Source organism: Asterias rubens, chromosome 7 (genome assembly GCF_902459465.1).
Source record: "Asterias rubens chromosome 7, eAstRub1.3, whole genome shotgun sequence".
NCBI classification, from domain to species: domain Eukaryota; kingdom Metazoa; phylum Echinodermata; class Asteroidea; order Forcipulatida; family Asteriidae; genus Asterias; species Asterias rubens.
Genome location: NC_047068.1, coordinates 7,699,806 through 7,724,614, shown reverse-complemented (window position 1 = coordinate 7,724,614; position 24,809 = coordinate 7,699,806). Strand labels below are relative to the sequence as shown.

Genomic DNA, 24,809 nt, shown 5'->3' with positions numbered 1-24,809 from the left:
TAGGGTGGTTCTGAAAAAGAACCGGTGGTGTCAACTTGACGTTTCTTCAATATTAATTGTTTGGGGGGGGGGGGGGGGGAGGGCTTGAGGTCTTTCAGTCCCATCAAAGTTTTTTAAATAAGTTATTTTGTCTAGAATAGGTTTGTACATCAAATGCTATCTGCACTGGGTACACATAACTTGTTGACACTGCGTCCGGTATTGGCTCGGTGTAAATGGAGAAGGCAAGCAGTGGAGTAAGTATTGACAAATAATGAAATCATGGGATGAATAGGTGTGCCAGACTCAGCATTTGTCACGTAAAAACGATACATATCTTTGTATTCATTGGGGGGTAACTCTGGAAAGCTTCTCTGAATGACATCTGGATGTCTATTATGCAAACTTCTGGAAAGGCACTGGACACTTTTGGTAATTGTCAAAGACCAGTATTCTCACTTGGTGTATCTCAACATATGCATAAAATAACCAACCTGTGAAAATTTTGACTCAACTGGTCATTGAACTTACAAGGGAATAATGAACATGAAAACACCCTTTTGCACAAATGTGTGTGCTTTTAGTGTCTAATAAAAGGCTTCAGGCCTGATGTCTTCAAATATTAATTGAGCGAGAAATTACCCCAAAAACTATGTTACTTTGGAGGGCGCCATTTCTCACAATGATTAATACTATAAACAGCTCTTCATTGCTTGTTCTGGAGCAGTTTTTATGCTAATACTTATTTTTAGTACAGTGCCTTTAAAAGGGAAAGTATTTATTTGGTACTCACTTTTAAACAGCTACCTGAGCGGAAGTTTTTCAACAGAAATTGTATTTTTACTTATTTATAATGTACTTGTTCACCATTTTAATGTAATTTTGATATGTGTACACTTCTGAACTTTTCGTAATTATCGATTAAAAAATCAGGCCCCTACCTAAAGGTTTTTTGAAAAACTGCCGTTGAGAGCGGGCGTCAAAGGACAATGCCGCTGACGTCATTTGTGGGAGTTTGCTTTGTTATACATCCACGCTGCAACAAAGCGGGTTTATCTACTTATGACGTTTTGAGAGTGATTACGTAACGGGGCTTTTCGCAACTCTCGCAGAAAAGCTCTGGACAAGGGCATCCAAAATGATTGTTTTTTTTACACAATTGAAACCTATTTATAATCATATGACTCGATTTCCTTATTCATCAAAAACATTTTAAGTGGAATTCAGCAAAGTTGACGACTTGACATTTTCATTCAAGCAGGTCTTTAAGGAGTGCCCCCTGAAAAACAAGCGTAATATCCCATAGGGATAGCTCAGTGCTTATTACAACAGACCATTCCACGATAAAAAAAACAAGAAGAAAAGAAAGGAGATAATGGTTATTGGACTATGCCTCACTCACTAGAAAGTGATAAGAGACACAACAACTAGCATCACCTGCAATCATAATTGCCGTAAAACAGGAAGCCTATAGCAGCTTTGATATAGTGTAAAGCATTTTTAGAAACATTTCACTTCGGAGTGTGTGGTCATGTAAAAAGAAGTCAGTTTTATGGCCCAAAATTTTTTAATCTGGAAAGTGTTTATGTCGGTAGTTTGATCGTTTACATAGCATTATAACAATCTTAATTTTTCCAATTAACAAAGAGTGTATTTTGCCGCTGAAGAATCGCTCCAAGATCTCATTCAGTTTTGTGATGCCCTTATTATCTAATAGATAGATCACAATTAAGTCTTTACCCAAAAATGGTGTAAAATCCCCGCTGTATTTGATACCCTTCTAGTGTGAAATTTGTTAACGTCCAAAAAGACCCTCACATTTCAAATATACCATCTTTACAAGTTTTTTTTAAATGCAGGAATTTGTTAAGTTCATTCCTTAAATTCCTTGATATTCAACCAAAACATCATTAAATTTGACCTTTTGACTAACAATAATAATAACTAGTTAAAATAACAGCACATTCACAACAACGTCTCCATGCGCTTTACATATAGTGTCGGACATCCAAATATTAAAATTTTGCTCTGAAGGACAAAGAGGGCTGTCAAATCAAACGACAATTTACACCACTTCAAAGTGAGGTTAGAGAGTTATAACTTTCCCCCACTTTTATGAGGACTTTATCTGTTGGAAAATGAGTGCATCACGGAAAAAAACCTGAATTTTACCTTGGAGCCACCCAGGCAGCTCATCTGACGTCAAACTTCTTCACATTCCATGTACAAACTGTTCATGGGGAATCCGATCCTACTCAAACTCTGGACCAGCACTATGGATAGAACCCCCTCCCGATCTTAGACAAGTAACTACATATACCAGCTTCAAAACTCATTTGAAAACCTATTTTTGTGCTTTTAAATGTCATCTATATGGTAGGCCTACACTTCTATCTCGCCTGCGCTGGGAATATCTCTGAGACAGACATGGCTCATTATCAATGGCCACTATTATTATGTTTAATTCCTCGTAAAAGATCATGTTTTAAACTTACAACATGAGCACAAGAAATGATAAAAAAGGCATTAACAATAAATAACAGCACAAGAAACCTGTAAAAAGGCATAATTTATACCCAACATTGTAATTTGTTTGCTTCGATCTGCTTCTGGCTGGTCCAGGTTTTAGGGATGGTTCATTTCCAGACTTTTTAGTGTGTTTTTATAATTGTATTGGTGTTTTTTAATTTCTTAGGTTTGTTAATGATTAATTACTTAGATTAGTTCTATTTAGCCTTTGTTTTTTTCTTCTTAAATTGTATCTATGTGAAGCGCCTTGAGCGTCTTTTAGGCGGACTTTGGCGCTATATAAGGTTTTTGTTATTATTATTATTATTATTATTATTATATGATCAAAATAAACCAGTTAAAGGTAGTACTTAAAGGCATTAACAATAAAAAGGGCATCATTAATGAGATGAAAATAAATCAGAAAAGGGCATTAACAATAAGACAATAACGACATATAAAATGTTTTCAGGAGAGCCAAAACACACACACATTAATAAAAAGCTTGTTTAACATTGGCAGATACCGACGCAGTTATTATACAAGCAACACACAAGTTGATCTCAGCATGCCAAACCGAAGCAGCCTCCACTCAGAGTGTTATTTATAAATACAGCAGGAATTCAAACATGCAGGCTTTCTCAGTAGCTGGACCCAGATGCTGGAACTCACTACCTCTCAATAGTTGTACGTACAGTTACGTTCATCAATACAAAAAAAAGTACATTCAAGTCTTACCTACTTTCAGTATGAAATACACATTTGAATAATACAAACAGACAGAGACAACAGCAACAATGCATAACAGTAGAAACATTTAACTAATCAGTAAAAAAAAAGGTGACAATATCACTTTTAAAAAAAACCAATATATTGCTTAAAATGGTGGTTTATAAATCAGGCATGATACTGCATCAATGGAAAATAATAGAAATGTTTTAATTGAGTACTAGAGCTGACCTACATGTATTCATGGTGCAGGACCTAACACACCTTCCAGACTATTTAATCACAATTATTCAGATTTGTTCAAGGGCAAAAGTCTGAAAACAGAATATAGTAAATAAAATATCATGCCTGATAAATGTTGTTATTATTGTTTACCTTAATTAAACCACCTGCTGGAACATAAATGTTGTTATTATTATTGTTTACCTTAGTGAGGTAGTAATTAAACCACCTGCTGGAACATAAATGTTGTTATTATTATTGTTTACCTTAGTGAGGTAATAAACCACCTGCTGGAACGTGTACATCACAACCTCCTCCAGCTCAACCACCGCCTCATTCTCCACCCCAGACCCTCCTGCCTCTTCTTCCCTATCCCTCGTCTCCCTCTCCTGCTGATCACCTTCTCCGTCTCCCTGGATGTAATCACCCATCTTAGTCTGGAGGAAGTTAAGAACCTCCAGGGCGTTGGTGAGTAGACACAAGATGGTCTTGAGATCTGGGAACAGTGAGTCCATCACGGCCTGGACGTCAGAGGGTCTAAGAGAGGAAGGGAAATTGTTATTTGCTCTTCTACAATGTATGTATCTTATTGTTGAGTCAGTATGGAATAAATGGTTCCTGTCCATAACGAGGAGATACTATGGCGAAAAAAAATTACTTATTCTTTGCTTTTAATTTGTTTAGTGTCCATGTTTACTTTAAAGGCACTGAACACATTTGGTAATTGTCAAAGACCAGTCTTCTCACTTGGTGTATCCCAACATAAGCATAACATACCCAGCCTGTGAAAATTTGAGCTCAATTGGTCATTCAAGTTGCGAGAAAATGATGAAAGAAAAAACACCCTTGTTGGACGAATTTGTGTGCTTTCAGATAGGAATAGAAGACTTCTGGCTAGAAGTCTTTTATTACTTCAGTGAGAAATTACATCTTTCTCAAAAACTATGCTACTTCAGAGGGAGTCGTTTCTCACAATGTTTTATACTATCAACAGCTCTCCAATGCTCGTTACCAAGTCAGTTTTTAAGTTAATATTTGTTTTGAGTAATTATCAAATGTGTACCTGCCCTTTAATCACATGCACAAAGTAACATCGGCAGTTTCTCAATACTGAGGAAAGAAACAAAATTGGTATACACATCTATAAAGAAACAAAAAACACCCCTCCCACCTCCTCCAAATGCCTTTAAAACGCACCAGGACCAATCTGAATTCTCTCCAAGTGGTCCGGCTGGCTTTATCAGTGTTGAAAAGCATCCCTTTTTGATGTAAAATTCGGACTAGTGAAAAAGCTGATAGACTAATGACATGACAAGCCAACTGGTCCTGCTGGACAGCCACTGAAAAAGAGCAAACTCTAAGTGCCCATAGTACTTGCATCCTCCAACTAATAATGTCTCTCCTGGTTTTCTTCCCTCAGTGCGAAGAGCAAGGAAGTAGAAATAGATGCTACATCAGGGCCCAATTTCATAGCGCTGCTTAACGGTAAGCAAATTTTCGTGCTTACTGTAGCAGAAAAATTTGCCACGGTGCAAGCGTATTTCACAGGTTAGCAAAAAAATAGGGCGGCCATATTGCGCGTTTACCATGGGTTTGCATTGTGACGTCATATGTTTTTGTGCGGTAAGCACTGGAAGGTAAGCATGCCTTTTTGTGTGCTTACGATTAGCAGCGCTATGAAATGGAAATCGCACAGTAAGCACAAAATCGACCGCTAAGCAGCGCTATGAAATTGGGCCCAGATTGAACAGTGAATCCAAAGTCTCTGATGAATTAGGTTAAAAAGATGAATTTAAGTGAAAATATCTTACTTTTCTTTCTGATTTGCTGCAATCTCTTTGGTCTTGTCCTGTATTTGGAGAGAAAAAAACCCAGAAAAATTACAAATTTATTAAATCACACATTAAAAAAACAAATCCTCATCTTTTATATTATTACTGTTTATGTAATTTTGTAACTAATTGTTGATAAGGTACTTTGAGATGCTTTGTGAAGAAGAGGCTCACTCTTGTTTTATTATTGTTATCATTATTATTAAATAAATTGGGGTTGAACAATGAACAAATAACTAGAGGTTGTATCCCATTGTAACTTGGGTGTGATTTCCTGGCTAGATGGCAGCATTTACTCTATCCATTATAATTGTTTTTGAGAGAAAAATATTCCAGCGATTTAGCAAACACTTAATCTAAAATATTGTACTTGAAAACTCAAAGCACAAAGCTACATTGATTGAAAAGTGAAAGTGGTTTTCAGCAGTGAAAAAAATGAACAGTCAATCAAAAAATAAATTGAATCAATCAATTTTGAAGTGGTTCATGCCTCAAGAAGTTCCACTTGAACCCAACAAAGTAAGAAACACAAATGTAGACTAACATTTGAAGCGTTTGGGTACTTTTTGCACAACACAAAACACAAAGATCCACAGATTTACATTAAACTTACACGGTTTGAAGATAATGATAGTAGAAAGCTTTTCTTTAAATATTACTTGTTCAGGTGCTGTAGTTTTTGAGAAATGAGTAAAACAATCAGTTGCTCAAAAATAATTTTTGTCTCAGTAAGACAGACATTATTTAAGCATGTACAATGGATTTGCGCGGCTTTCCTGAAAACTTTGCTCTGTGATTCTCTTAATTTTTTTCTCAACAAAATTGACAACTACAGCTGAAACTTCTACAGGTAAATGATACATACATTCATTCACAGTGAGTAAGGATTCATTTCATGGCCAAAACCTTTATCTACAAAGGGTACCAAAACCCTTTAAAAACAAATTATTCTAGATTTGTAAAAGTGTCTTCCTGAACAAAAAGTCAAATTTAGACCTGGGTCCAATTTCATATAGAGCTGCACAAAGGGACGGAATTGGTGAACATTTCTCTGCTAAGCAGTAATGAGCAGAATACCAGTCACAGACTGTATATGTGATGTGGCTGGTTACTTTGTTCTGGTAGGCCCTAAGCATAGTTTTGTTGTGCTAAGCTACTTATTGAGCTTAAAGGCAGTGGACACTGTTGGTAATTGTCAAAGACTAGCCTTCACAGTTGGTGTATCTCAACATATGCATAAAATAACAAACCTGTGAAAATTTGAGCTCAATCGGTCATCAAAGTTGCGAAATAATAATGAAAGAAGAAAACACCCTTGTCACACGAAGTTGTGTGTGTTTAGATGGTTGATTTCGAGACCTCAAGTTCTAAACTTGAGGTCTCGAAATCAAATTCGTGGAAAATTACTTCTTTCTCCAAAATTATGGCACTTCAGAGGGAGCCGTTTCTCACAATGTTTTATACTATCAACCTCTCCCCATTACTCTTTAGCAAGTGAGGTTTTATGCTAACAATTATTTTGAGTAATTACCAATAGTGTCCACTGCCTTTAAGCAGCTCTATGAAATTAGGCTCAGAGCGCAATGAGAAATTTGCATGTTAGCTTTGAATAATGTCTGGTACATTAACTTGAATGGTCACAAAATTAAATTTCAAATTGGGTTCATCATACTAAAGACATTAATGCTAAATGTACAATCTACGTCCAGACAAAGATTTTACCTTTAGTCTCATTTTATAGAAATGATTCTCATCCTTGTTTGCATGAAAACAAAATCAAAACAAAACGATAATAATAAATATCCTGTGATATAAATTAGAGAGACCTTTTCTGCTGGATACTGCAAAGAAACATCTCATCTCACAGTTATCCATTTTACAATGACCTTGAGTGTAATGTTCACTTAAACTGGGTTTCTCAGAAATGCTTTTAATAAAAGTAATGAAAATTGCATTACGTATCTAATATTCATTATTTATGCAACAACACAGTTAGCTCTACTTACATGGTGAATTGGAAATTAGAAGAATGTTCACTTGTAGCTGTGGGAGGACAGCCCCAAATGGGGGAAACCAATGCAATCAGATTAGCGACTGAAAACCGAATCAACATGCAATGGCTCTGGGTCCAATTTCATAGAGCTGCTGAAGCACAAAAGTAGCTAAGCATAACCAAATGATGGTTACTAGAATAAGGTACTACCAGCCACAATACCATGTCTCATGTACAATTTGTGACTGGTATTCTACTCATATCTGCTAAGCAAACAATATTGTTAAGCAACAGTGTCTGCTTAAGCAGCTCTATGAAATTGGCACCAGATCAGGGCCCGATTTCATAGAGCTTCTAAGCACATAAACTTGCTTAGCATGAAATTTCTTCCTTGATAAAAACAAGATTACCAACCAAATTTCCACGTGATTGTCAGAATAAGCAAACAACAGCTGAATACCAGTAACAAGCAATATGCAACAAGGAAGAGATTTCATGCTAAGCAAATATTTGTGCTTAGCAAATTTTTGTGCTTAGCAGCTCTATGAAATTGGGTCCTGAGGTGGGATTCAAACCAGGATCCAATGAGGTAAAAATACAGGAAAAGGAAACCATAGTACCAACCTAATCCCAATCTGCTATTCACTGCGTGTTATTTATTTAGAAATAATCAACCACTGTAATCTCAATATAAGCTAAACCACAAATATATTTCTTCTTTCGATCTGTTTGGTTCCAGCAAGCTCAAACCGAGACATTTCCATCCTAAACATAAACACAAGACCCTCTATGCTTTAAGGGAGCCTCGGGGTTCTGCAAACATCCCAACGCAATGCGATCAATATCTTGAACACACAGGCTACGATCATCTCAAGGCAGTGCAGATCATTGATCCGCTTGTGTCTAATGAATAAATAATGAGGACCTGTTGAGATGGCTGGTGATGGGTGATTAATTTTGGGTGTGTTTTAGTGGGGGAAAAATGGACAGGAATGGGGCGGGGGATGGTCGGGGTTGGAGGCAGGAGATGGGGTGGGGCTGGGGGCAGGGATAGGGTGGGGTTGGAGGCAGGGGACGGTATGGGGTTGGTAGTTTTGTAAGAGCTAAGGGTTGAGGACTTCTAAAAAGCTGGAAGCGATGCATATTGCATTCCCTCTGGATTGGGCACTTTGGGTAAAAAAAAAACATTTATTAGAAAATAAACAAATTTGGTTGGAAAGTTGTTCTTAAAGACACTGGACACTATTAATAATTGTCAAAGACCACTCTTCTCGTTCGGTGTATCTCAACATATGCACAAATCAACAAACCTATGAAAAATTGAGCACAATTGGCCGTCGAAGTTGCGAGATAATAGTGGAAGAAAAAACACCCTTTTTACACAAAGTTGTGTGCTTTCAGGTGCTTGATTTCGGGACCACAAAACCCAATTCTGAGGTCTCGAAATCAAGTTCAAACTTAAGTGGAAAATTACTTCTTTCTCGAAAACTACATTACTTCAGAGGGAGCTGTTTCTCACAACGTTTCATGCTTTCAACAGCTCTCCATTGCTTGTTACCAAGTAAGTTTTTATGCCAAAAATTATTTTGAGTAAGTGCCCTGGGCCCAATCCGAAGGCATCGTGCCCTGGAAGAGGAGATAACAATAACTCTATTGTTCAAAGAGGGTCCCATCAGTAAATTGCGGACATGATAAAAACCTAGTTTTGAACTATTTCTATGGTTTAAAAAAAAGCAACAACCCGATAAGACCATTGTTTCCTTATCAAAAAGGGGAAAAGAAGTTAGTTTCATTTCTGGAAACAGTTCTACTTTACACCTTCCTCCCTCAATGATGAATAGAATGACAAAAAGACAAACAAACTAAACATTTTCCCCCCTGCACATTGAACAGGAAAAAGACATATAACATAACAAGTGTTAACACTTCAAATGTTTATCTTGTCCTTCACTTTAAAAAGATGCATTTCCATCCCAGTCAAATTAATAATCTGTAAGTGACCTCATTTCCCCGACAAAAATAACCCAGAAAGATGACCGAATTTGTTCAACAGCTGTGCAAAGCCCTCTGGTTGAATAATTCATAAGACGTTCACATTCTTAGAGGCACGCTTCTGAAACATTCATAATGGACAAGCAACGTTTGAAGGCTTCTCTTCTCCATTATTAATAACCCAATTTCACGCACCTCTGGGACGTATAAAGCCCCCATTATTCCTTCTAATAGTAAGGAATGGAAGAAGAAAAAACACCAAGTGATCACATGAGATGGATGAAGAAGTAGGCCAGTAAGATGCTATAGATAGTTCCCACATGACTTAAATCGGCCATCTTTACGGGCAATTTGGAACACACACAGCCTTACGTTTTGCGAGAGAACGGCGTGCAGCACACGAACATTAACTGGGCGTTAATAAACTGGGTTTGGGATTAAGATGGCGTCTATTGCAACTTATCTATAACTACAAATACACTAACAAAGGTTTACAGGAGGAAAGGACCATGTGTACTTCATGGTTCTGCTTGGGCATATAAAAACTGTCTTAGCGCCCCACTTTTCTACTGCTTTGAATGCTGGCTGTCTCTAATTACCTACTCTTAATTGTATTGTTATGATTGTTTTTCATATTGTCCGTATTTTTTTATATTTTTTTTTTTTTTTTTTTTTTTATGACTGGGAAAACCCTTTTCTTTTAATAAATGAATAAATAAAATAATCTCATCTTATCTAATCTAATCTCATCTAATGTACGACACTTTCACTACAAATAGACTTACAAAGGTTTACAAAGGTGTACTGCTTTAGCACAACAAACTGTCTTAGCTTAACTTTTCAATTATTATTATAATTTCTTTCTGAAAACCAAGATGTCTCATAAGCGAACTTAAACACTAGCTTACAAGCCTCAGGAATTCTGTTAACAAGGGTGTTTTTTAGTGAACTAGAAACACCAAAGTTAACCCCTACTTTTCAACACTTTATCACGCTGTCACCATCTTGGTCATGTTCCCTATTTCCAATACCAGTAATGAATGCTAACATTCATTGCGCATGGCACCAGACTATTATTTCGCCCTGCCTCAGTTTGGTTACAATGAGTCAGAATGGAGTAAAATCAAGATGACCGCACTGTGATAAAGGTCTATAGTGTCTGGGGTTTTTTCAGGTAGATATTTGAGTTTTAGCTCAAAGTGCCATCCAAAGGAAAAAGCAATCTTGCTCAAGAATCTTGCTCAAGTGCCACAATCAGGACTTGAAGCCACACTCTGCTGATCAGAATCGCCAGAGCCTGAGTCTGGTGCTCTATTTATAACCACATGGCCACGAAACACCAGACATTTTCAGACAAACATTTAAATTTGAAATTAATTGGGTTGGCAAATCACAAGGAGAATACAGTCCAATCCATAAGAACTACACAAATTCACGGGAAACAAAACACACAAACATTTAAACAAATATTAATAGCCATGCACATGTTACACACAAATCTGTAAGAATTTGTTTTGGAAAAGGAGCCTCAACTTATAGTAAATAGTTAAGGTATTTTTATAAACAGAAAAATATTTACATTTAACAGTTATCTAAGTACAAATTAATAAGGTAATTTAAATACTTGTTTGAAAAAGCAGTAACCAGCCAAATACATTTTATTTTCATCCAAATATTTCAAAAAGTTGTCTGTATTTTCCTGAACTTCCATGATATTCAACCAAAAACGGCATTAACTTTGGCCATTTGACTGTGAAAAAAAAATCCTTTGGAATATACAGCTCACCATATCTTGTTGACATCCAATACCACATTAATTCAAATTTTTGTTCCAAAAGAGTATCAAATAAAAATTTCACAACTCAACTATTTATGTGCTGTTAGAGACCAATTGTAACTTTTCTTTCCGGTTTTGTATTAGAAATTGAGTGGGTCACAAAACTGAATTTTACCATACAGTCCCTCTGTAACATTTCAAGTCATATAAATGGAAACAAACAAATCTGCTCTTGGAATGTTGTACAAGCCCAAGTTTTTGCATGTTTGTCTGTTTTTGCATGTTTGTCTGTTTTTGCATGTTTGTCTGTTTTTGCATGTTTGTCTGTTTTTGCATGTTTGTCTGTTTTTACATGTTTGTCTGTTTTTGCATGTTTGTCTGTTTTTGCATGTTTGTCTGTTTTTGCATGTTTGTCTGTTTTTGCATGTTTGTCATTAATGAATCGCGCCTAGGATGGGGATTCCCCCAGCTTGCTATCACAGTATTTTCTGGTCATATAAACAGTTCTATTTGTTGAGTCTGAAGCTTTTGCCAGAAACGGGAAGCACATTTGCTTTCAAAAGCAACAAAGTGATACTTAGGTATTTTCAAAGAGAAGTTACCATCAGTGAGGTTTGTACAAATTCTTCCTCATTCAAATTCTGGATTAGACAACAATTTTTTATTTTTTATTTTCTCAAAACTTAATCGGCGTGCCGTGGCCGAGTGAATAAGAGCTTGTGTTTGTGGTGAGGGACCTGTGGGGACGCTTGTGTTCGGGCCAATTTACAAGAGTCAGTTTACACAGGCAGCCAGGCAAAAGCCAAGAAGAAACATATACAGATTTCACATTTTTTTTAATAATTATTTTTTGCAGATAGTGAGACACCGTTAGAAAAATGTCTCTTCGTGCTACGTGTTTCTTTCAGAAAGTGCACTTGGTTCCCTTCAAGTTGCTTGTAAGAAAATTCCTACCTGACCAGAACCATAGTCTCTGCAATTATCAGTTATTTTTGTTTTAAATTGATATTTTGTCAAGGTTAGTGCTCATAAGATGAACTGTTATTTAAACAAATTGTAATCCCCCCAACATTTTTACGATGAAAAGAAAACTTACCCACGCCAAGGACTGGATAATAGTAGCCACTTTCAGCATCAACGCCTTGGTCCTTTCTTGATCATAGTTGTATGCCGAATGCTCTATGCACATGCCTACTAAATAAGACAGCGTGAGTGTGAAGTTGTGCTTTCCTTCCACTAGCGCTGGCACGATTCCAGCAATCCCGTTCAGGACAGCGTCTTCCATCACCATCGGATAGGAGACTCGGAGTCTCTGGCTATCGGCAAAGTACTCACGAGCTTTCTTGGCTATGTGCGAGCTCGTGTGCTTTGGCAAGGCATTGCTGGCATCGCTGTTTGGATCAGACAGGGGTTCTGATTGGTTGGCGGCGGTTAAGAGTCCAATCATTTGGGACGGCTCACGGGTTTGCATCATGAGTGGATTCTTCAACAGGAAGAAGTAATGCTGTCCGATTGCGATCAGATCATTGGCGCTGAGTTTGGTGGATCTGGTGACGGTACACCCGTTGACGAGAACTTTGGAGTCTCCAATGGGCTCTATGTACAGACTGCAGTGACGGTTGATGCTTGTGGACATGGAGTCACACTGGAGTAGAATTCGACAATGCTCTGGGTTGATGTCAGGAGAATCAAGCCCGATGTCAGTGCCTGAGTTTCCAAGACTGAGACGTCCCACGAGGCAGGCAACATCATCTAAGGGATAGAGAGTCTGATCCGTCGCGAGGCTGTTTCCGTGAAGGGTCAGCAGGTAAGGGCAACAACGTGGGGGAAGGAGGTAGTTTGTTGGGATCAGTTCGTCACTGCTCTCTGTCTCTTCATTCTCAGACTGACCGAGAGAGAGTCTCCTGTTCAGTTTCTTTGAGTTGATGTCCTTCTCAGAGGATGACAAGACTATCTCGGGGCCATTCTCCTTGTTTCTTGGCGAGTTGCATGGGCTTCCTGGTGTGCGGTTAGCTCTCGACAACTGTAACCGCTTTGCATTGACATTAATGCCGTGTGTGATTGTGTCCACATCGCCAGATGCGATGTCGACTCGTCGCCTGATCTCAAACTTCCTTGCGAATCCTTCCTCGGGCTTCCAGAACGATTTGACGGTGAGGGGTCTCTCGTCGTTGCCCATGACCCGCATGCACTCTGTTATCCATTCTTGCTTCTCCTCACACTCATCAGTGATCCCAAGAACTCTTGAGGCTTTCTCGGGGTTAATCTTCAACCTCCCGATGACATCACACAGTACGTACTCTCCGTAGGTGTCAACAGGCAAAGAGTATCGCTCCAACACCACCTTCACAAGTTCAACAGCAGAGGACTGTCCCGACGCGAGGACACTTTTGTAGGTAGCATTTGGGCAGATCTGGTCCCCAAAGACTTTCAACAACCCGGGCGCTGTTTCTTCAGTGGACAGCTCCTTAGTTTGCTTGGAGTTGTCACTGGGTTCCTTCTTAGTCAGGGTAATCCCCCTCTCAAACATACTCGATAAGGATCTGGCGCGAGATCTCTTCCTTAAATTCTTCGTGGATGTCTTTTGGCCATAGCCATTGTCCTTTTTAGTGAGCTTTCTGAAGGCATTTTCACCCGCTTGAAACTTCCTGATGAAGTTGGGAGTTTTAGTCTTGAGCAGGAGACCAGAAGTATCACCGTTGACGTTGACATTTCCTGCGCTATGATGTCGCATCGGCACTTTAGTAGGAGGGCTAAGCAAGATGAGGCTGCTGGAGCTGCTGTTGCTGCTCAGACTCCCAGTGTCCGCTGAGCTCTGCTTTTTGCCATTCTTATTATAATGGCTCTTGGACTTCACCACTGGACTTGCCGTAGACACCGCCGCTGAGTACGGTGCGGCCAAGTCGCTGTTTGAAACACCGAAGAAACGCGAGAGGGATTTACGCTGAGATGGGGCGTCTGCGTCTGGGACGGCGAGGCTCTTGGGATTTGGCTCCATTCTGAGGATGAATCGTACGTTACGCTTACTGTGGATGGCAATATCTAGAGGGCGCTCTTCACTAGCCAGACGTATTTCATCTATGAGAAGACACAAAATGAAACAGTTATTATTATTTGAACCCTAGCATTAAAACGGCCCAATTCTTTTGGCTATGTGGAGGTAGGGCTAATTAAATCAGCCCTATAAATTCCATATTCAATTTGTCGTAAATACAACACACCGCATGACCTTTGTGAGAGCTTAAGCTGTAACCAAAGTCAGCTTGCTTTGAACTTGTGTAAATCTTGGCTGCACTGCAGTCACAAAACAATACACTAATTACATTTATAAAAAGCTCTAACTCATCAAATATGGTTACACAGCGCTGAACAAAGCCAAGAAAAATCAACCAATGATTTCAGTTATACATGTAGGTCACTGTTCAAACAGATGGGTTGTCACGGTTTCTACCTTTTTCATTTGCAATTTTTTGCAATATTTCCAGATTGGTTCTATAATGTGATTATCAAGTACAGGACGCGAATTCATTAACATACAAAAACTGATCAATGAAGTATTTTATCTAGAAGTCCTTGAGGTAAAAAAAGAAACCAATTGCTTTTGGAAAATCCCAATTGAGGAATTGCATCAAGGCTTTTGATAATGGAGAAAAGAGAGGACACTAAGCTAACAAAGAAAAAACCCAACCCTATATACAAAGTAGCAATTTGTAAAATGGATAATCTATTAGAAACACACTCCTGTGAACCCTCTCAATAGCCTTGTCATGTTATTATTCACAAAACCTTTTTGGCTTGGGTTAAGGATTACACGGGAAACGACAGGTAAAATATTGACCTCTTCTAGGAGGAGAGGGTAATCTATTATTCATTGGTTATGTAAGCTGGGTTTCTCTCTGTCTTGATCCAAGACCAATTACCATCCAAACTTTGGTCTTTATTGTGAAATCCAACGACCTATGAAATTGTGTTTTATTGGTGGTTGTGTTCCAGCTGAAAGAGTTTTAGAAACCGATCTTTTGGAATGATTTTAATTTAACTGGTAGGGCAAAGGGAGGGTTTGTTTGTTTGTTTGTTTGTTTGTTTGTTTGTTTTAGTTCCATCAACACAACAAACTTTTCAAAAATTCATTAAAGGCACTGGAGGTCTTTGGCAATTGTCAAAGACCAGTATTCTCACTTAGTGTATCCTAACATTTGCATAAAATAACAAACCTGTGGCAATTTGGGCTCGATACCGTCATCGAAGTTGCAAGAAATAAATGAAAGAAAAAACACCCTTGTTGCACAAATTTGTGTGCTTTCAGACACCTTAAAAAGGCTTCAGACCTTTAAAGTCTGTTAATATTTGAAATTACCTCTTTCTCAAAAACTATATTACTTCGGAGGGAGCCATTTGTCACAATATTTTAGTACTATCAGCAGCTCTTCATTGCTCGTTACCAAGTAAGTTTTTATGCTAACAATTATTTGGAGTAATTACCAATAGTGTTCAGTGCCTTTAAATTCATTCCTTGTGCAAATAAGAAGGTAGCTTAAAAAATTAAGTCAAATTTTACGATAAGTGGAACAAAACCACATCCACTCTACAAAGATCAGTAAATACGGAAAAGATTATCTTGCCTTGTAGTAAAAGAATGAAAAGGATAATGGGTAAAGTAACAATCGGATTTTGTTTGCTCTCCAATAATCACAGCGTTACCCAAAGGGATGTCTGGTTGTCTTTTAGACACCCTGTTATAAATTTGGAAAGCCTGTTTTAAAATAACAGTCATTTATAGAGCACTCTTACACAAAGGGTACCACACCGCTTTGCAAGAAACAATATAATAAGCGAATAAATAAATCAATTATAATTGGAAGACAGTTGGTCCATCATTAGCAATCAATCATTGAACAGGAAAATTTTGAAAGTTTCTTCAATCAATATAACATTTATTTCCACATTCACATCACATGGAGGCATCATCCTAAAAGCCGAGGCTTGTGGCGGATGTGCCCGTCTTCTCATTCACATGTAAATAGTTAGTAAACAGTTAGTAAACACTTTGGACATGCAGGGTCAGAATTTCAAGAAAACTTGGACACCCTTTCACAAAATCCTTTTCAATTATAATGTGCGTCCGTTACACTCTTAGATACATTTAAAAGGCGTCTCTTTCTTTGCAGGGCTTGGAAAGCATCCAGCCCAGTTTCCGAAATCCCAGGGGGTGTCCACATACAAACACAATGAAAAGGTTATTCAGTGAAGATTATCCATGATTAGGAAGAGTGCTTCCACAGAGAAAAACTCTCCTCCTCTGAAGACAAACAGTTAGAATGAATGAGGATGGTCAGAGGGGTGATGCTTAGATGGTGAGTGGACCGAGAGATGAACAGGGGGTGTATTGGTCAATATTCACCCTTATGGAGGTACAAGAGAAGAGACAAAAACCCTGGATAATATGAATGACCGTTGTGTGTTCTTCATACAGAGAATGGATGTGCCACCCAAGGGTGGGTGTTTGAATAAAACAAGAGAGGGCAATGAGGGGGTCTTGTTCTGAAAGCACTTGGGGGAAAGTGGACCAAGCAGTGTCATATACTTAGAATACAGGGATGGATTTCACAAAAAGTTAAGACTAGTCTTATCTCGAGTACTCGTCCTAACGTGTTACTCGTCCTAACGTAGGAATAGCCATACATTTTTAATATATCCCAGGACTAGTCCTAGGTTAGGACAAGTCCTAACTCTTTGTGAAGTTGACCCCAGGTGCCATATACGAACTAAATAAAAGCAGGAGCCTGCAATCCAGATAGTACGGTTTGTTTGTTTCTTATGGAACCTCTGGAAACTCCCACGAGGGATATGCCAAGCTACAAATATTGGTTAACATATATGATTCTGAATTGCACAACTCACAAAGTTGAGATTGAGTATCTAAAAGACAATTTGTGATGACAAATTGACAGGTTGCGTGTGTGCATGTGTACATGTTTTGCTGTCATTTAACAGTAAATTGCAGAAATCCACAAGGGATATACGGCTCTTCATACTTCGCTCGGCCCCAGCGGCCAGGCCTATCCACGACCGTTGGGATGGGTTAATCAGCTTCCACAGATTCTTGTTCAGGAAGTACGTCATGCGTGCCGTGTGAGTGTGATGCATGATTGGACTGAGCATTAACCAATGACCGTGCTTCATACGTTTGCCCATCCCAGCGCCTTTGGTTAAGGCAAGGCGCTGGGGCCGAGCGAACCCTACATAAAAGCTGCACCAACACTTGGTCTCTGTCTGGTTTAAAAGATAATCTTAAAAGATAACAACTTTGAGAAAATAGAATAAGTTGTTGCAAACTGCTTACCAATCAAAAGGTATAATTGAAACGAAAGTTACGTTCGACCCTAGCAGAGTTTTTCTCAAAGGCTTAAAGTTACAATTTTGATGTGCTTTTAATAATAATAGATTGAATTCATAATATAGATTGCAATGCACTTTTGAACATATATGTATGGTTACTATGGTACAATGGACACAGATATTTTGATACTTTTTTCATTTATAGCATCTGAAAAAAAAATGCTGCAAGGGCAGACACATTATCTGAGCCTTTATAATTGTTTTCATTTATACAACAAGTCATTAGGATTTAAAAAAAAGACAATTTGCTCAGGCTATAAACAAATTTTTCATTTCTTAGTTCTATAACAATTTAAAAGAAGTTAGTGGATCTGATGGGAAAAAACCCTTAATGAGCATAAAACTCTTGTAACTTGGTACTAGGTGTGCTGAAAATAGCTCATACTTTTATGGATTTCAATGATTTCTTTTCCCTGTGAGACATATTGCCACAGTGTTCTCATTAATACATCATTAGGAAAAAAATTATAGAAGCAAATAGAACGTTCCGACTGGGTCTCTGAGAAAACTGGGACACATTTAAAAATATGTTAAATATTTTTAATCCTTGAATTGTTTTCTTTACTTTTCAAAAAAAATATTTTGATTTGTTTAGAAGTTGTTTTTATTTTATCATAAAATAAGGAGATATTACTCACTGTATTAAATTTAGAACATTAAATATTTGGTAAAATTAATACATAATACTGCAGGGTATGCAGGAAAAAAAGAAAAAAAAACACAACTTGGTTTCCTTTAGCTTTGTGTAACTTTCAAGAAATCCGTTCGCTGGCCAAAAAAAAAACAAAAACAAAAAACAGACAATTAAATCCTGCATTTCCACAGCCTGTGTGAAGCTTATAGGCTGTAAAACAGGATGGTTTATTTCCTGAAAGGCTCTATACTCCGAACGACTTACAAGGGTCGTTGATTTGTAAAGTACTTCACAGAATCACTAGAGTTTGAAAGATTCGTTTACCCCTTGCTCATTCACAGAGCTGCCAACATTTGCATCGTGCAATCAGGGAGACTTTGCCCAGCAATCAGGGAGATATTCAGAATTGTTTTCGGCATTCGTGAGAGAGTTTCCATAATCAGAGAGATTCTCACTTGTGTGTTCATCACAACATGGAAAGATTAAGTTTATTTTCAAAGAACTTCCTGCATAATCAGAGAGAGCTGGCAGGGGGTCTGCATTCGAACACGAGGCGACCCATCTTGCGGTTTTCAGTGAACAGACCACCTCACTCATTTTTGGACAATATCACAAACTAAAAACTTTCCTTTTTGCAATTGTTTTTTATATATATTTGTTTTTGTCAACTCTGTACTGTAGTAACGACAACAATTTCTCATAACCTGTGCCAGGAGTGTCAAGTTGACAGATAAGGGGTGTTACAAATTGCCATTAATTTTATTTATTTATTTTACCTAGCTGTGATGATTAACCATAAAAGGAACAAGTAATTAAAAACAATTCAATTTTGCGTAAGTTTTGACTTATGTATCAAGAACTCACCTAGAACTCACAATTTTGATGTGTACATGGATCGCCATAAGCTTTTGGATCTGGGGCCAATTTCACAAAGCATGTTTCCAGGCTGCGTAAATTTTGCCTCAATCATCAATTTAAATATTCATCACCTCAACTCAGTTTATCGCTAGGGGAAAACACAGATTCACTCGTACCATGGAGAAAGGATGCCTTATAGGCATACTAACTTAACACCCTCCATTTGATTAAACCAATCCCATCAGATATCACAGCTGCTGTGTATTTACCAACAATTATTTGCCTTTCATTTCGACGAAGAAAGAGCCTTTATATCTCGTTCGCTTATTATCAGCTTATTGATCGGATCATGGCATCTTGGCTAGACTAGTGGCCAATCTAAAGTGCTTAGGAGACAGTCTTGGATTAATCATCTTATCTCGATGAAGAGTGCTGGTATGTCTGATTGACTGGGAAAATATTTCCTGGAGAAAATATTGACCCAACATCATGATTGACTAGGTCAAAGGTCTAAGAGGTACGAAGTGCACACAAGTCGATGATATTTGGTCAAATTCAAGCAGATAATCTCTTTTGCTCAGGATTAAATATTGATTACTTGGGTTATAACAAAGGATTAAAAGATGCATTGTCAAGCTCTGACGCCCTTTCTTAAAAGTAAAAGCTCCAAATTCTGTTAACATAAAAGCCACGATTTTGAATGGTTGAACCATGGAGGTAGGTTGAACTTACTAGCCACATATAGTTACAAGAGACCTTAGTGGCTGCAAGTGGCTTGTTCCAGATGAAAACAACCACAATAATTACTTACTTCAGCTCAAACAAGAGGGTAAAAGAAGGGTAACAGATCTAATTGACACTATTTTTTCCAATACTTAAAATAATGAGGCATAAAATCAACAGGATTAGCAAAGTCTTTTGGCATAAACAGTGATGATTATGAAAAGGTGAGCGATCTCGAAAGGGGTTAGAGTTAAGAATGATAAAAACAGCAAAATGGATTTAAAATAAATGAACAATACAACAACCCTACATATCAATAATTCATTAGAAATGGTAAGCAGCTTCCCAGTAAACCAGAGAGCAGTTTAGCCTGTAGTTTAATTTGTGGTTTTTTCACATTTTTTAAAAGGACTCTATATTTCAAAATGAGTTTACCCAGTCAGTTTCCCTAGTGCTGAGAATGTTATTACATTTTATAAATTTGGTTGTATCATGAACTTGGGTGTGATCCCTGGCAGTTACAGATTGAATTGCTCCTGATTGCCACCCCCCAATAAAGATATTGACAACAGAGGGAGACCGCCAAAGCGAGGGCTAGATAGCTCAGTTGGAAGAGCGCCGGCACGTTAACCTGGGGGGGGTCATTGGTTCAAACCCCGCTCTAGTGAGTGGGTCGGGTAAACAAATCTTTATTTAAAAGCCCCCCCCCCTTTAAAAATAAGTTTCTAAAAATTTTTACTAGACTGATTGAGGGTTATCAACTTTGAACATTAGGTCTATAGCCACCCCCCCACCCCTATCCTGAAGAAAAAAATAGTTACATGAACGCTAGACAAACAAAACAGTGTCTCGCTGGTTTTTTTTTGCCGTGGTTTTGTTTTTTCAGTTTTCAAAACAACTCGTATTTTTACGACAGAATTTGACTGGATAGAAAGAAAAAAAATACAACTATAGAGACTTAACATTTATGCTGGTCCAGATACCTAAAGAACATTCGTCCGATCCAAGGCAACGTGTTCCTTTAACACTGGACCACAGGCCAAGGGCCAGTGATTTTATTCATTGACCCAGTACTCATGACTGGACAAGTTCAGTTTTCTTGTGTTTTTCAATTTTGTTTTGTTTTAAAACCTCTTTACCCAGGCCTGATACTTCACGGAGGCAACGGAGGCGATTGCCTCCATGCATGCCCCATGGTCAATGCGTTCATGCCCTTGAAATGCTCCACATGCCCCATGGTCAATGCGTTCATGCCCTTGAAATGCTCTACATGCCCCATGGTCAATGCGTTCATTCCCTTGAAATGCTCCACATGCCCCATGGTCAATGCGTTCATGCCCTTGAAATGCTCCACATGCCCCATGGTCAATGCGTTCATGCCCTTGAAATGCTCCACATGCCCCATGGTCAATGCGTTCATGCCCTTGAAATGCTCCGCATGCCCCATGGTCAATGCGTTCATGCCCTTGAAATGCTCCAGTAGAAAATTATTAATTCCTCATAGGGTGCCCTTTACCAAGAAGAAAATTACCTTGCCCTATCAAAAATGAACATACGGGCCTGCTTTTCCGCACTTTGATTCCTTTGATTCAAAACCACACAGTAGCTGATATTGAAAAGCCTGACATTCTGTGTTAATGAATAGTTATCTGTATACATTGTGATTTGGATTGTAAATGAAATGAAACTAATGACGAACTCAAAAAATAAAGCTATCTGTAGTCCACAGAAGTCATTCATGATACTGGAAAGGAAGTAAACATCATTGAAAAACAACTACCTTTTTTTCCCCTTTTTTTTATTATAAGAAACATTCTTCCTGTTTGGCAAAAGCAAACGATGTTTATCCAACAACAGTGCTTTCCACCAGGATAGACTTTTCAGAAGTACACAGGGAAGAAAAAGGGGGGAAATAACAGTATAGAGTTCACTATGTACAAATCATGAACAGGTCCTCAATGCATTAATAGGAAACTGATTACAGATGCAGTGGATACTGCAAACCCAGGAATCGGCAGCCAAAATTTCTGCGCTTGTGTATTAAATTTTTCTTTTTTAATATCCTCTCAAGGATTTAATTTATTTGTTTTTTAACCCGACACCAATGTTGTATTAAGCATTGTATGTTCAAAAGAAACAAAAGAATAAAAAGCATTCAAAAAATAGCAAAATAAAATCTAAATTACTGACAACAAAAATACAAACTTATACAAAATTATGCCGAGATGTAGAACTGCTGACATCTAAAGAAATATAAATAACAAAACTTTAAGCAGTACGTCCTACACTTGATTTGATAACTTGAAAATAAAAAACGAGTTTACTTGTCCCCACAAAACAGAACCCCAAAGACTTCTTAAAACTTAAGCCCTATATTTTCCTCTCTCTTTTTTTTTTTTGTGGGGGGCGGGGCCTTTCATGCTGGGGGGAGTAAAGAGAGGAATGACGGCAATCAAGAAACCGCGACTAGAGCACGTTTTCAAAATTACACTCTGTAAGGAAGGAATCTAAATAGAAATTCATGCCCTCGACGGCTTCTGCTGACATTCAATTTGTTGATATCTTGGCTTTTACATCGGACCCGAACTCTTACCCTGAACGTCAACACAGAAATCTAATTACGTTTCAACCCAGGGATCTGCCAGATTTCTCCCCAAGGCTAGCTAGCGTTTGTGGATCGTGGAGGCATTGAGGTAAACGCTGTTATTGGAATTTAGAGTCTCATCAAAACCAGAGATATTTTTCGGCGGACAAGAATAGAAGCCAATGGTTTGTGGAAAAATAAATCGCAATCAAAACGTAATTTTGATCTTACAGTAAATCAAACTGTAATTGCTAAAGGGAGGGTATACCTTTGGGAATTAGTCCACAAATAAATGCCCATCAAATCTTACTTGGTAAGAAACACAGCAGCTGTTGATAAAGTATTTCATTTTGACAAATGATTCAATCCTAAGGAATATGGTTCTAGAGAAAGGAATTAAAAAAAAAATTCAACTTGAAAAAGTTTCATGCAGAGACATCCTTCAGGTTGTGTGTACATCTTCCTGCATGGACATAACAACTCCAGACTTTCGGCAATATCACAAAAACGCTACCACCTTTTGAGATGAAATTTTCACAGGTTAGTTTGATTGTATATCAACATTCCCCCATAAATGATTGAAACAAACGATTGGTTCCAACAGCCAAAGACACACTTTGCCTTAGACTTGTGGACAAGTCATTAAATGTCTGTCGCGGTGATAGCATTCAGAATCTCCCCACGATATTCTCGCGAGACAGTTGGCCCAGCGAGACTACTGCTCTCACCACTACAGTCCCATTTAATGGAGTAGAAGTCGACAACCAGTAGTTTGCGCGAGAGCAGTGATCTGGCAAGAGCACCGCCACAACTCGACTATCTCACTGCGGCAGACCATTAACAACTTGTCCACAAGTCTAACTATATTGCCTTTAAAGGCCAAGTGTATCATTATGTTGTTGTTGCCCTGTTGCAGTGAAACCAACAACAAAACAGTTTGTATTATTTGTTAGGAATTTTGTGAATGCTCTTGTAGGGCTTCTTCCAAGTGTGGCAACCAAAATACGCAGGAGAAATAGATAGTTGTTGGTCTTCAATCATTTTTATCTTTAATATCTTAAAATGTAAAAAATAATGGCAAAGCATAATTTTTGTGGTCATCAAATTGCAGTGAAAACAACAAAAATAGTTTGTGTTTTTCAGGAACTTTCTGAGCAATCAATATTAGGTTTCTTTTAGTTACGGCGATCAAAACAAGAAAAGGCGATTTAAGAAGTCGCCCCCGAGGTTGGAAATTTGTCTGCTACGTGTTTTCCCCTGCTTTTTTTGTCAAGATCATGCACTTCAGAAATCCAATGACTGCCAATGCAATCATTACAAACTTTGGCTCAGAGAAATCAGGAAGAAGTGGCCATCAGGAATAACTTCAGAGATTGCATCACAGAGCATTTGCAATCAATAATGTTCCTGGACCCATAGGTGGGCCCCGGATCAAAAAGGCTTCACGCTCAATAACCCCCGACGACCTTTAACTTTTAAGTTGGAGAGCACTGAATGCAATGTTAGAAGTGTAGACTGTAAAAATTGTCTTAAGGGGGTAGATCATAGATTGTTTCTTGTCAAATTTTTACTTACATACAGGCAATTATACAAATAAAAATAATTATAATAACTTGGGGGGGGGGGCTAATCATCCGTACTAGAGCTAAGAGCTGAATTGCGAAGGAAGCGGCTACAACGTGTTCAGAAGCAGGCATGCAAGGGCGCCTTTGATGACCACGGAGCACAGCCAAGATCAACAGTGGAAAATCGGATAGTCTGGAAAACCCATGTGGCACAGCAGAGAACCAACGCACAACTCAACAACTCACATATGGCCTTGGCCGGGAATCGAACCGGGGTCACCTTGGTGAGAGGCGAGCACTTTACGCACACGCCAATCATGCCACCTTAAAAATATATAATAAAAGTCATATGTGTAAGGTACGGTTGAACACAGTGCCTACTTGTTGCGAAAACAGGAAAGTACACCAAATCAATCCATGTTTAGCAAGGTAACAGTAAAGCATCTCTGGCCGAAGCAATTGCCAAGGTCCACCAACCCACATTCACGCAGTAAGCACAAACTCGGCAGTTAAGAAGCTCCATGACATTAGGCACAGGTTTATGATTTATGGCAAAACTAGTCTCCATGAACCATTACGAATCAATAATAGGACGTTGCTCTGCTGGTCTAATGCTGTAATTCAATTACAGATTTAAATCCTTCTGTATCTTTTAAATTGGAGTATAATCCACTACAAGTCTCTAGACGCTGTATCGTGGCTTTATCAGTTGCGTACAAATCTCTGAACTAAACAACGCTTTTTTTTTAGTACATGGGTTTTTGTTCACCTGATGAGCAGGGAGATGGAATAATATAATGATAGTAATATATTTGTTCAAGTATGATTGCTCCACTATTTTATTATCAGGAAACCCTTTCAAATAACATTAAGAAACCCTTTAAAATGACATTTCTGAAACAAGAAAATGCAGGCTTCTTTTTTACAATGACTTTTACTGCTTTCTGCAGATTTGTTTTTACTTCAATTCCTTGTAAAAAAAATCAGGTTGGTTCAGGGTTTTTTTCCCCTGCC

The 24,809-nt window shown here is 38.2% G+C and overlaps 1 protein-coding gene across 1 annotated transcript in view; it reads right to left on the bottom strand.

The window, feature by feature from the left end:
* The window catches only part of LOC117293034 (ras-associating and dilute domain-containing protein-like), a 50,919-nt gene that overhangs the window by 12,627 nt on the left and 13,483 nt on the right, over positions 1-24,809 (bottom strand). The window contains exons 4-6 of the mRNA XM_033775242.1: positions 12,129-14,110; positions 5,250-5,287; positions 3,705-3,975 (exon numbers count right to left, since the gene is read on the bottom strand). Of these exons, the coding sequence (XP_033631133.1) occupies positions 3,705-3,975; positions 5,250-5,287; positions 12,129-14,110 (2,291 nt within the window). The remainder of the gene's footprint in view (positions 1-3,704; positions 3,976-5,249; positions 5,288-12,128; positions 14,111-24,809) is intronic.